At 33.4% G+C, this 13,270-nt stretch overlaps 1 protein-coding gene across 6 annotated transcripts in view; it reads left to right on the top strand.

The window, feature by feature from the left end:
- The window catches only part of LOC130678017 (ankyrin repeat and sterile alpha motif domain-containing protein 1B), a 76,625-nt gene that overhangs the window by 19,021 nt on the left and 44,334 nt on the right, over positions 1–13,270 (top strand). For 4 of the 6 annotated variants that reach the window (XM_057484985.1, XM_057484984.1, XM_057484983.1 and 1 more), the window contains exons 6-10: positions 1,773–1,999; positions 3,740–3,938; positions 6,780–6,992; positions 7,233–7,503; positions 10,589–11,287. In XM_057484985.1, the coding sequence (XP_057340968.1) occupies positions 1,773–1,999; positions 3,740–3,938; positions 6,780–6,992; positions 7,233–7,503; positions 10,589–11,287 (1,609 nt within the window). The remainder of the gene's footprint in view (positions 1–1,772; positions 2,000–3,739; positions 3,939–6,779; positions 6,993–7,232; positions 7,504–10,588; positions 11,288–13,270) is intronic. The other 2 variants (XM_057484987.1, XM_057484986.1) reach the window with 1 other exon arrangement.

Here is a 13,270-nt window from a genome sequence, read left to right as displayed (position 1 = left end):
AAAACATAAAGTAATAATAATATTTCGATAAAATTACGAAAAAGTTGGAAAATCAAAACGCGCGCAACTCACTTGCTCATTCAAAAAGTAATCAATAGACGGCTATCCCATATGCAAGAAAGTATTGAAAAAAATAGAACTTGATCACTGGTCAAGCATTGGTTCGAATCTCAGTGGAGCCGAAAGAATTTTTCACATACAAAGTATGAGGTCTTTCGGTCCCGAGATTCGTCCCGTCGCCGATTTTTGAATTTGATCTGGCATAAAATTGAATTTGATTTGGATTTTAGTTTGAATTCAGCTTAGTTGACCGAATATGGAATTGCCTGATGCCTAATAATAATATACTTATATATACTTTAAGTTTTAAGTCAGTTTTAAGTTTTTATTAATTATAATCAATTCAAAAGGATTTGAATAGTGATTTTCAAAATGGTTCTTCGATTTAAAAATTCACGTGTAATAAAAAATAAAACCAACAATAAAAAATTACCAACATCCGTATATACTAACAGACATCACAGATTTTTTTTTTAATCATTATTTTAAAAAAACGTGACTTAGAATTATGTTCATTTTATTTGAATTAGCTGGGGCCGAGTAAGCGTTAACAGAACACATCTTATTGCTTCACAACTGGGTTGTGTAATTATCGGTAATTGAGATAAAAAAATTTTTATAATCTATAAAATAAGAAATTCCACTTTTATTAAATCGATCAAATTGCTGAAATTTTTAATCATTTATCAAATCAAATATTTAGGAACAATATTATAGTTATTTTTATTATAACTCTGATATTTTTCCTAAGCCAATAACTGATTTAAAGATCATAAATTAATCATTGGTAACTTAATTTTGTTTTTTTCTGATTTAGTTCGCAAAAAGACTTTAATCATATAAATTTGTTTCCAATATTTTATACAATCATATTAACATGTAAATGTGCACAAATGTTCTTTGGATTCCTTATACATTTGTAAATCTGTCGTATCATCAATTTTCGAAACAGTGAAAAAATATTTTTTTATATTTGAAACACAACTTGACTTTTGATATTTCAAACCTTAAACTTTTTTTTTAACACCGGTGTCATTTTATTATCATTTCCAGGGTGAAATTTTACTCCAGGATATCATGTACTCACGCCGGATTTTTTGTAGTGTTTATATTAGATCATATGATAAGTAAATATATAAAAAAAAAGTTAAAGGGTTAAATAATTATTTAAAGTGGAATCAGGGTTAGCCGCGAATAATCGTAGGCATGGAGGCGTGTGTTATAGAAAGGGAATATGAAGAGTCAGGCGGGGTAATGTCAATTATCGGATTCAATATCGCTGCTCTTGGTAAGCCAGTACAAATACCCCTATGGTACGGTAATAACAACATAGGTGGATGCGAATCGGATCTCTATCTCCTCTTGCCTCTTGCTCTTCGTATCCCTGGGTTTCCCAATCCTATATGCGATGGATTGCTGCTGTTGCGCTATACTACTACTGGTTGATTCACTGGCCCCCGGCGGCATTATATTCCATCCGCTGAATCTCCCTACTCGACATACATTCATCATGTCATGAGCTAACGGTGGCCATCACTGTACTCCAATGCTCTATTGCTAGTTATGTCTATCCCATGTTTATATTCACCGGAATCTACGCGTAGATACTCATCATTGATCGCCGAGATCACTTATCACTCATCGCTGAGAAATGGATTATAAATAGAGCGATAATGGATTTTGGTTTCATGGGTATGCTTGGTTTTTTTTAGGGCCGTTGTTGAAGTTCTGTTGGCATCCGGAGTTGACGTCAACACGAGAACTTCTGCTGGTACTGCGATGCATGAGGCTGCGCTTTGTGGAAAAATGGAAGTTGTGAGAACACTTTTGGACCGCGGAGTTGATTTGGGGATACGCGATGCAAGACACAATACGGTGCTGGATCTTCTGGGGCAGTTCCCGCCTCATGTTACTCATGACATTACCGCAGTTATTAAAAGTTTGTATTCACTATCATTTCTTATTTATGTTAAAAAATATTTATTTTTCAAATTAAAAAGTCACTGAACTTTTTAATATACACGTCTTATATGTAACGCATAGACTAAGGTAAAAGACCTAATAGTACCCGATCAGGGAACTAGTACCCGATCACTCCATGTATTTGTGTATCTATATTTAGTAAAATCCAGTAAGTATAGATGTACAAATACATGAGTGATCGGGTACTAGGTGGTTCCATGACAACTGATCCCCGACAAGTGATCACATGACAATTGATCCAACAGACAACTTGGGATCAATATAAGATATTTGTTTAATAATAAGATATTTCATATCATATTTATTATAGATCTTCAAATAAATTATTTTTTATTATTATTGTGAAAATAATAAATCAATTGTCGATGGAATCATTTTGTAGGGATCACTTGTCGTAGTATAAAATTGTTGGGATCATTTGACGGCACACTGTACTAGGTCTTTTATACACAGTTAGAAATTTTGTGTATTTGTGTTAAGAAATTATTTGGTTAAATTTTTTGTGTTGACTTTCAACGCAGAAATCTGTTAATTCAACACAAATTGTTTGTGTTATTTTACTTTATAACTGATTTTTTATGTTAAATGATAGGAAAATCTGTTATGTAAGACATTTCTTTTGTTATTCGAAAATTAACACAAAATTTGTGTTGTTTAGGTAACTGTAACCAAACAAAGCTTTTAGCAGCATTGTCAGCAAGGAACTTGGATTATAATTGATTTACAATGAAATATAATCACAGATAACTTGAATATTTTTATGATCAGGTTCAATGATTTTTTTATTCTCATTTTACGGGAGGATAATTCATCCCGAGTCAAAAAACAAATTCTAGTTTAGTCCTCAAAAGCCTCAATTCCTTTGATGTTTTATTTACTGTCCAGAAAGTAACTCTACTCTAGTACTCAAAATTCTCAATGAGAACTATGAGGTCTAAATGCGAATAATTTATCGATTTTAAATTATAACTAAGACCTCAAAATACTCAACGAATGAAAAGTTATAATTCGGACTTTTAAAAATTTTAGATAGAAAAGGGAGGGGAGAGAATACGTCGAATGAGACTTTCGAGGATAAAATTATTCCTGTATGTTTTGAGTATTTGGAGGCTCTAATCCAGATCATATTATTCCAGTTTAGTCCTCAAAGTGGTAAAATGGGTCGTAACTACTACTTTGAGGACTAAATTAAAATAACTTTCTACTGTTGTCAATCTTAAAATTCTAAATTGATCATCGAAAACCTTATTGAGAATTGTGAGACTTAAATCCGAATTTGTTTTTTGATTCGGGATAGCTCCGTTTTTTAGAAAAATCACAGAAAATCGAACTAATTGTTTGCTAAATTGACAAATGTTGTACTAAGGTTAGATCAGTATCCTTGGGTTGGTCAGGTTACGTGCTTATATTTATTAGTTAAATTTAACACGAAAAGTCTGTTAAATTTACACAAATTTTCTGTCAAAATAACAGATTTTGTGTTCAATTATTTAACATAAAATTCGTGTTAAAGATCAACACGAACGCAATGTGTTGAGTTAACACAAAAATTTGTGTAGACCGGTTGCTACACGATTTTGTTGAATTTGACACAAAATTTTTAACTGTGTAATTTTAAAATGAAATTTTTAGTTTCAACAATTTTATGAAAAACTTGAAAAATTTTGCTGACAAGTAAACAAAATTCCTTTTACAGGACATCGATCGTCTTCCGGCGTGGAGAGTGACGCAGACAGCGAGCATCTTCCACGCACAAATGACACTCTGGGTAGCCCATATGACAATGCGCGTGAAGATCTTTCTCCAGCAGAAGGTTCGTCGCCAACGCAGTGGCAGTTTTATCACAAACCGCGAGACGAGGACCGCCGAGTATCCGGTACTTCAGTCATGTCCTTGTAAGTCTCATTAGTAAAATTTTAATTCACACTATCCACCGACCCACACATACTCATACACACACATACACACTCAGACACTAAAAAGTATCATAAAACCCCAGGTACTATTTAATATTATATATTTAATGAACGAGTGTCTCGTAATTGTGCATCGTCCATAAAGATTTTCAGCAGTCGACAAGACCCCATACACTCACAAACACTCAGTAGTAATTCATAAACAATTTTTCGAGAACTTAAATTATACTGTGATGACGATGTAGCTGGAGATGGATATGCCTCGCTCTTGTATAAATTTTTTCCCATTTTATTTTCTCGTCTCTCAGCAGTAGCACTAGCAGTAGCAGTTGCAGCCAAGCATGTTACGCTCTGTGAGCGCACTCTAAAATGAAAGAAGTCATATAAAAAGACAAGAGAGTACGTGAAGAAATGTCGAACAAAAAATTTAAAAATGCCAGACAAAACTTAAATTTTTTTTACCTTTTTCTTTATTTTTATTACTCTTACTCAGTATCTCTATTTTAACAACCCGGGAAATTCAAACTGACCTCGGCAGTAATATTTCGCAGAAACACTCGATATATAGATATAGATGGGGTTTTGTAACAGGTCGGTCGGATAGCTGCCAGGTTTAATATACTAGATGTGGGCAAACAAAAGCACAGATGTAAACCCCGGTTGAAGTGAATGAGCTGCTGTATGTGGGAAGTAAATGAAGAAAGTAGTGAATATCAGTACTAGTATTAGTGCCAGCAGTGGTTTGAGTTTTACTAGTAATGGTAGTCTGGAATTTAGTTGCTGAAGGAAAACGAAGAGAAACCCCGAGATTGAGCCAACCAGCCAGCCAGTGAGCGAGCGAGCGAATGAATGAAAGAGACCGTAGGTTGTAAAGTGCAAAGGACGCAGTATAAAGGTGGTGATGTTGCTCCACCGCGTTAAGCACCGGTTGGGTTGCTTTAATTTTCCTGATGTAGGCAGTAGTCCTCACTGATGGTGAGTCCGCTGGTTCATTCGCCTCGGGTCACCCTCCGGCAGCTCTGGCCCCTATTCTGGACTCTTATTCTCGGCAATCCCGCTCGCTACCATCAATGTTTGACGTTAGCCTTGTACACGCTCCTACCTAGTCTCGAGATGAATCCATCATGTTAAACAATGTAAATGTTAGCCCGTCTCAACGTTAAATTAATAACTGTTACACTTATAACTTAACTTGTGCTCCCTCGTGGCCTTTACTTTCTTTACTTTCTTTGATAATAATCTCTTTATTATTATTTTCATTATAATTATCTTATAAAAGCTTCGACTGATGGATAAAATATTTGAAGACGTTCGTAAAAATATTTATTTGTAATTAGTGATGCGAGTCTGATGAGTCAGGTCATTTTTGACCACGTCATGGTCACAAGACAGTGGACCGTTCATAAAACGAAGGACCGTCACAATTGTGGTGACATCTTACAAGCGCCTTTATAACTTTCATATAAATTTAAATTTTCAAGCCGCCATTTTTTAAAATACCACGAGAATTTAAAATAAAGTTTGCGTCCAATCATCTAGCTGGTTGTGACTGACAAAATTCTTGACATTAATCTGTGACCAAAAATTTAATGACGGTCACAAATCATCTGCACAGTTAAAAATTTTGTGTCAAATTCAACAAAATCGTGTAGCAAACGGTCTACACAAATTTTAGTGTTAATTCAACACCTTGCGTTTGTGTTGATCTTTAACACAAATTTTATGTTAAATAACTGAACACAAAATCCGTTATTTTGACAGAAAATTTAGTAAATTTAACAGACTTTTCGTGTTAAAATTAACTAATAAATATAAGCACATAGTCTAACCAACTCAAGTATGCTGCACTGAGAGAACAATTTATTTGAGCCAACTAAATAGATTTATTCGACTGAACAAAATCATTTATTTCATTCAAATATATATTTGTTTATAGTTAACAAATCTTAGTTGAGAAAAAATCCACTACGGCTGGTGGCGCTATCAAATACAGATTTGTTAACTATAAACAAATCATTATTTTATTCAAATGAACCATATCTTTGTCTCAAATAGATACTGATTGGGTCCATTCAAATATGGGATTTATTTGCCTAGACAAATCTCATTTGGCTCAAATAATTGTTCTCTCAGTGTGATTTAACCTCAGCAAAGCTTTTGTCAATTGAGCAAACAATTAGTTCGACTTTCTGTGATTTTTCTAATCAACGGAGCTATGAATTATCCTCCCGTAAAATGAGAATAAAAAAATCATTGAACCTGATCATAAAAATATTCAAGTTATCTATGATTATATTTAATTGTGAATCAATTATAATCCAAGTTTCCTTGCAGACAATGCTTTGCTTGGTTATAGAAATAAAGAAACGCGCGGGAGTGTTTAGCTAAACAACACAAATTTCGTGTTAATTTTCGAATAACACAAGAAATGTCTTATATTCCAGATTTTCTAATCATTTAACATAAAAAATCAATTAAAGTAAAATAACACAAACAGTTTGTGTTGAATTAACAGATTTCTGTGTTGAAAATCAACACAAAAAATTTAACCAAATAATTTCTTAACACAAATACACAAAATTTCTAACTGTGTATCTAGAAGTTACTGACCAAATTTGTGACGAAATTTTTTGACGGTCTTTTCACATTTAAACAGGGTCGTCATTTAGGATCGTCGGTCACCAGACAGTTCGCTGACCGTCTTGTGACCGAAACCAAAAATGACGGTCATTTCGTATCAATACAATTAGTAGTTAAATGGGTAGATATTTATAGATTGTAGTTTATAAAATATTCGAGGACATTACGTCGTTATTTCAGCAACGATTTTGATGGCAACTACTACTACGATGCTCCGGAATTACAAGTGACCGAAAGCTACTCGGATCCAAGTTCATTCTTCGACAGTGTCTTGATGTCAATGTCAGACACTCTCAACTCAATAAACACACTTGCAAGCTCTGATCAAACAACACCCGATGACAACAAACCTATTGACATTTATATCAACACACCAGTATCACCGCGAACACGGTATGCTGTTACAGCATTAGCTACACATTTGCAGACGCTGATCTATTATATGATATGAGGCTTGATATATTAGCAGGCTTCTTAGATATTTTATTTTCTACATTACAAATACATGCTTACATACATTAATTATTTCTTTTTTTTTCTAATTTAATTGTTAATTGTTATTGTGGTTATGGAGTTACTGTAATCGTAATAAATAATTAGTGACGTGATGAGTAAATTGGGCTGGTTGTTTAGGGGCTCTGACAGCGGACTATATCAGACGCCACCGGCACCAAGATGTACTGAGGGCAGCTACGTCTCTGAGGACCTGTCCTTGACATTGCCCCCGGGATTTACTGGCAGGGAGTCTGATCAATTGAGTGTCTCTTCTTCGTCAAGTATTGGAGGACCTAGCCCTCGGGACAGACGATGTTTACCTAATGATTCTGGTATTTCCGGAATTTACTTGCCCATGGCGCCGCTGTCTAGTTCACTTCATAGTCCTGCCTCTAATAGTAAAGTCTCGGTAAGTTTTTATTTTATTTATAAAAATAAAGTCAGCCAATAATTTTTTTACTTCATTGATTTCAAAAGCGGATGGTTGTAAATCATTAATCATTCTATAGATGGCGTTAATTCACGGAGAGAAAAAAATAGTGATTACTATTCTACATAGTAACCAGACTAATTTTTTGTAAAGTGGTAAATAATGCTATGTAGAATAGGAATTATTACCATTTTTCTGGTAATGATTACTATGTTACATTGAAACAAATAAAATGGTAAAAATTGCTATCTAGTATGGGAATCAGGGCTATATAGAATGCTAGTCAGTTCTATGCTTGAATAGCTGTCATTAAAGTTCAATAAATATATAAAAGACAACGAAGTGAACAAATGAAGTAAATAAATTGTTTATTACTAAATATTCTAATTTTTTAAACTATTCTTTATCTTTTATCAAAAAATGATACTTCATTGTGAGCAATATTTGAATTATTTCAATAGATTAATTCAATTTCTACGTATATTTAAAGTAACTTGAGTTATTTACACTTATCCGAAAAATTAAAGGAACAAGAAAATTTTATAAATTTTTTAGTGATTTTTGGAAGGCTGTACTTTCGTGAAAAATGATCGTATCGAAAAAATAAAAAAAGCAAATTGAAGCTTGAAATCTCTAGTTTGAAGATCTTTCAGCAAAATATTTTTTTGAGCCACGGTTTTTGCGGAATCATAAGAAAAAGGTCGAGACAAAATTTTTCTAAATTTTTTGGTTTCGTTTTTTAGGTCTACGGGGCCGGGAAAAATTTTTTCAAAAAAACGAATTCATGGCTTGTTTAGGAAATTTATTCAGGTACAATTTGCTTTTTTTTGTTTCTCTGTACGACAATTTGCTGCTGAGATATCAGCCTTCAAATGAAAAAGGATCCTTTTGTCTTTGATTATTGATATCTCAGCAAGAAATGATCACACAGTAATTTAAAGGGCAGTTTAATAAACTTGAATAAATCCCCTACAAGCTCCATTTTTGATTTTTTCAAAAACAAATTTTTTTTCATCCTTGATATCAAGAGGAAAAAAAAAAATTTTCCAAAAAACGAGACCAAACAAGAATTTTTTCCAATTTTTTTTTTACCTTTTATTCGGGGGTAATTTTTTTTTTTCGTTTTTCGGAAAAAAAATTTTTTTTTTCTTTACCTTACATTTACTGAATAACTAACGCAAAAATGAAAGAAAATCCAAAAAAAATTAATTTTTTCATTTTGGTAATGATTACACAAATCAAGGAACAAAATTTGTTCCTTTAATTGTTTTGTAAAACTTTGAGCAATCGGACCGGACAAACGGTTCAATGGATCAATCTGAAAATCTCTAGGGTTTTTGGGGGTACATTAAGCTGTAAAATTACCTGGCAACATTATTTTTTTTATCAATATTTGCAGAGAAGCGATGAGTCGACTAAAAAACCAGAAAATGGCCATTTTTGAAAGGTTTTTCAAATGGATATCAAGGATGAAAAAAAATTTGTTTTTGAAAAAATCAAAAATGGAGCTTGTAGGGGATTTATTCAAGTTTATTAAACTGCCCTTTAAATAACTGTGTGACCATTTCTTGCTGAGATATCGACAATCAAAGACAAAAGGATCCTTTTTCATTTGAAGGCTGATATCTCAGCAGCAAATTGTCGTACAGAGAAACAAAAAAAGCAAATTGTAGCTGAATAAATTTCCTAAACAAGCCATGAATTCGTTTTTTTGAAAAAATTTTTCCCGGCCCCGTAGACCTAAAAAACGAAACCAAAAAATTTAGAAAAATTTTGTCTCGACCTTTTTCTTATGATTCCGCAAAAATCGTGGCTCAAAAAAATATTTTGCTGAAAGATCTTCAAACTAGAGATTTCAAGCTTCAATTTGCTTTTTTTATTTTTTCGATACGATCATTTTTCACGAAAATACAGCCTTCCAAAAATCACTAAAAAATTTATAAAATTTTCTTGTTCCTTTAATTTTTTGGATAAGTGTATTTTGTCATAACCTTATTTACTTAATATAAAATAAATAAAAGGTCGTAAATGTTGCTAGGTAACATTGTAGTCATGTCCATTTGCATAGTTCTCTCGTCAATGTAGAATGGTAATCATTCCTATGCTAGTGTAGCCAACGTTACCATGTAGAATGGGGGGATTACTCTGTCCCGTGTCTTTTGACGCTAAAAAATTCTTGTTCCCTGATTAGAAAATACGATTAATGACGATTAAAAATTTTTTAATCGTTTTGAATCGTCAATTGATGATTAAAAATGATTAAAAACGATTAAATTTTTAATCGTTTTTAATCTTCATGCAGAACCAGAAATTGCAATATATCATTTTATAATGAACGACGATTCATGACGATTAAAAATTTCAAATCGTCACGAATTGTCTTTACTCGTAAAATAATATTGCAATTCCTGGTCACACATGAAGATTAAAAACGGTTCATGACGATTTGAAATTTTAATCGTCATTAATCGTTTTTAATCGTTAAATAATCAATCGTCTTTTGACGATTAGAGACGATTAAATGTGAAAAACCATGAAGATTATGACTGTTAAAGACGATTAAATTTTTAATCGTTTCTAATCGTCACAAATCGTATTTTCTAATCAGGGTTATTATGTAACATAGTAATGATTACCATTCTACTTAGGAATTATAACTATTCTTTTCTCTTCGTGTTGGTTTTGGCTAAAAAAAACATCTAATCGATTATTAATTCATCGATAATAATTAAACAATAATTATTTATAAGGTGATATTTTATAGAATCATGCTTTAGAATTTTCTGAAACTTATCAAAAAAAATGTAGGCGATTAATTAAGTATTTTTTATTTATTTGTATCTGCGCACAATAAACGAACACACAGATCCGCTGGAAATTCAATTTAACCATTAAATTTTTTATTTCAAACGGAAAATCATGTCCATTGGCCATTAAATTGCACATTCCGATACTAAGCTTCGTGTGTGCTCTATTTTTATTGAAAAATTGATAGTCAATGCGTTAATTTTCTATTAAAAATTTGGCAAATTTATATTTTATGCGTAAAAAAATTTTTTTACAGCCAACCCCACCAAAAAAACCACCGAGAAGAAATTTATCGGTATCACCAACCCATTTGCAAACTCAGATGTCATTGTCAGCAGATTGTTCACTTGGTCCCAGTAATTACGAATATTTATTTCTTGCACGAAGTGGCGCTCGGAGTCACATTGATCTCGAACAATTGCAAACTCGGCGAGATCAGCTTCGTCACGTAACCAGAAGTGTCGACCAATATGTAGACATGAAATCGCGGTACAGTACATCAGAAAGTACCAATAGACGACCAGACGTCGAACCAGTTGCTCTGACGGCAGTGTACGGCGACCGTTTGATAAAACTTCAAAACCCAAGACGGAAATTACGGAGACATTGCGAAAGAGCTTATGAAAATTATGACTTCGATAATAATGCGGCAGTTGATGAGTCACCGTGCAGTGAAACTTCCCACGACCAAACGTTTGTTTCAAATGCATTTCTTACTTTGAAATCCTCGCAAGAGAGTTTGCTGGATGATAGACGGGAAAACGGCGATGCACAAAACGAGAGCCAAATTATGGGAGATGGACGCGAAGCTACGGATAAAAGACTCAAGAGGGTTCAGATGCTTATTCCGACGAGTCCTACTCATTATATACAACCGCCTACTCCAGATCATCCTCCACCGTCCGCTCTGCAGGCAGAGAAGTCTATTCACGAACGAATTCGTCCACTCAGTCAGGTAAGTTTTAAAAACTTAAACTTATCATTTATTAATTAGCTTATAATTTCCTTAAATGAAGAAAATCTTATTAAAAACAAACTTTCGTCATCCAATTAAACGGTAGCCGCTACACAGCTATCAATAAGTAGGAACAAAAGTAAACTTAAAAAATATTTCCCACTCGATTTAACAAAATTCCTCGCATCAGTTTGTCATTCAAACGTCAAGATGCGCAAAAATTTCCAATAAAACCATTAAATTGAGAACGGCATCAGCGATGCAGTTTGACTTCAGTCATTTGGGCACAAAATTAGCATTCGGAAGCACATATATTCTGAGGTATCACGAGAGTGGAATAGAGTAAAGTACAGAATACAGAATAGAGAGTAAGAGATCCAACGAATCACATTTAATATATAACCGGGTGTTTGATCTCTGATGCGATTTACAAGGAGTCTAGCTCCTCGACATGCTTAACCATCTCAATACCGTAGTGAGGGTTTGCTGTGTATGTCATCTTGTGATCGTTCTGCTGTGATCTACCATATACGTGACATTCTCCTTTTCCAGCTGGCAACAAGCACTGATGATGCTTCATGCCTCTGTACTTACTGCCTCTACACTCATACTTGCTCTTCCTTTAACTCTGCATCTACGTCTGCCTCAGCGGCTTCTACTGCATATCCATATCATACTTTATACACTCAACTCCTTATATCCGTACTCGCTATACACAACCTATACACACTGGCATAGCAACTTGACTCATATGCACCCGCAATCTTTCATGGGTCTTCTTACGCTTCTTACGCTTCATGGAATATCGCACAGTGAATATAACCTACGGATGGAGGAACACTCTCTCTCCATGTCTTCAAGGCTCTTAGATCCTTATACATTTCATACGTTCCCATTTCAAATATATGTGTACGTATTTAAATATAGTCACTGTAGGAGATCATCGATGTGTTTGCATTTCTCTTTGAAGCTTTTCAGCTGCTTCCAATTCGATAAATTACTCAGAATGATAAAACATTTTGTAAATTACATTAATTACTGCTGACTATGTTACATATTTATTATACAGTTAGAAATTTTGTGTATTTGTGTTAAAAAAATTGTTTGGTTAAATTTTTTGTGTTGATTTCCAACACCGAAATCTGTTAATTCAACACAAAATATTTGTGTTATTTTACTTTAACTGATTTTTTATGTTAAATGATTGGAAAATCTGTAATTTAAGACATCTCTTGTGTTATTCGAAAATTAACACAAAGTTTGTGTTGTTTAGTTAAATACTCCCGCGCGTTTCTTTATTACTGTAACCAAGCAAAGTATTTTAGCAGCATTGTCTGCAAGGAAACTTGGATTATAATTGAGTTACCATTAAATATAATCATAGATAACTTGAATATTTTAATGATCAGGTTCAATGATTTTTTTATTCTCATTTTACGGGAGGATAATTTGTAGCTCCGGTTTTTAGAAAAATCACAGAAAATCGAACTAATTGTTTGCTAACTTGACAAAAGTTGTACTAAGGTTAGTTCAGTATACTTGAGTTGGTTAGGTCATGTGCTTATATTTATCAGTTAATTTTAACACGAAAAGTCTGTTAAATTTACACAAATTTTCTGCCAAAATAACAGATTTTATCCCGAGTGGAAATCTAAGGCATTCTTTGAACCTAAATGAGCATTGAAAACCTATATTAGACTTTTTAGGACATGATCATTATAAAAACTTGAAATGAACGAACTTAGACTTACAAAGACATATGTCGTCAAACGAACGAGTTCAGAGTTTTGTTAATCGGCTCTCTGTTGGTCCCAGGCTGCTTCTAGGTCCATTCTACTCCTAGGTGTCATTAATGGATTGATAAAATCGGTAGATCACTTGCAGCAATTTTTTACTAGTCATAGGATTTTTTAAAATTGACCCGCTGTTCCTGGCTGCCTGTGGGACCCAATCCACCCTTGGGTGTCATTAGCTCACTGGAGA

This window comes from Microplitis mediator, chromosome 11 (genome assembly GCF_029852145.1).
Source record: "Microplitis mediator isolate UGA2020A chromosome 11, iyMicMedi2.1, whole genome shotgun sequence".
Classification (NCBI taxonomy): Eukaryota; Metazoa; Arthropoda; class Insecta; order Hymenoptera; family Braconidae; genus Microplitis; species Microplitis mediator.
Note: the sequence above shows the minus strand (reverse complement) of the source record. Positions and strands in the feature narration are given on the sequence as shown.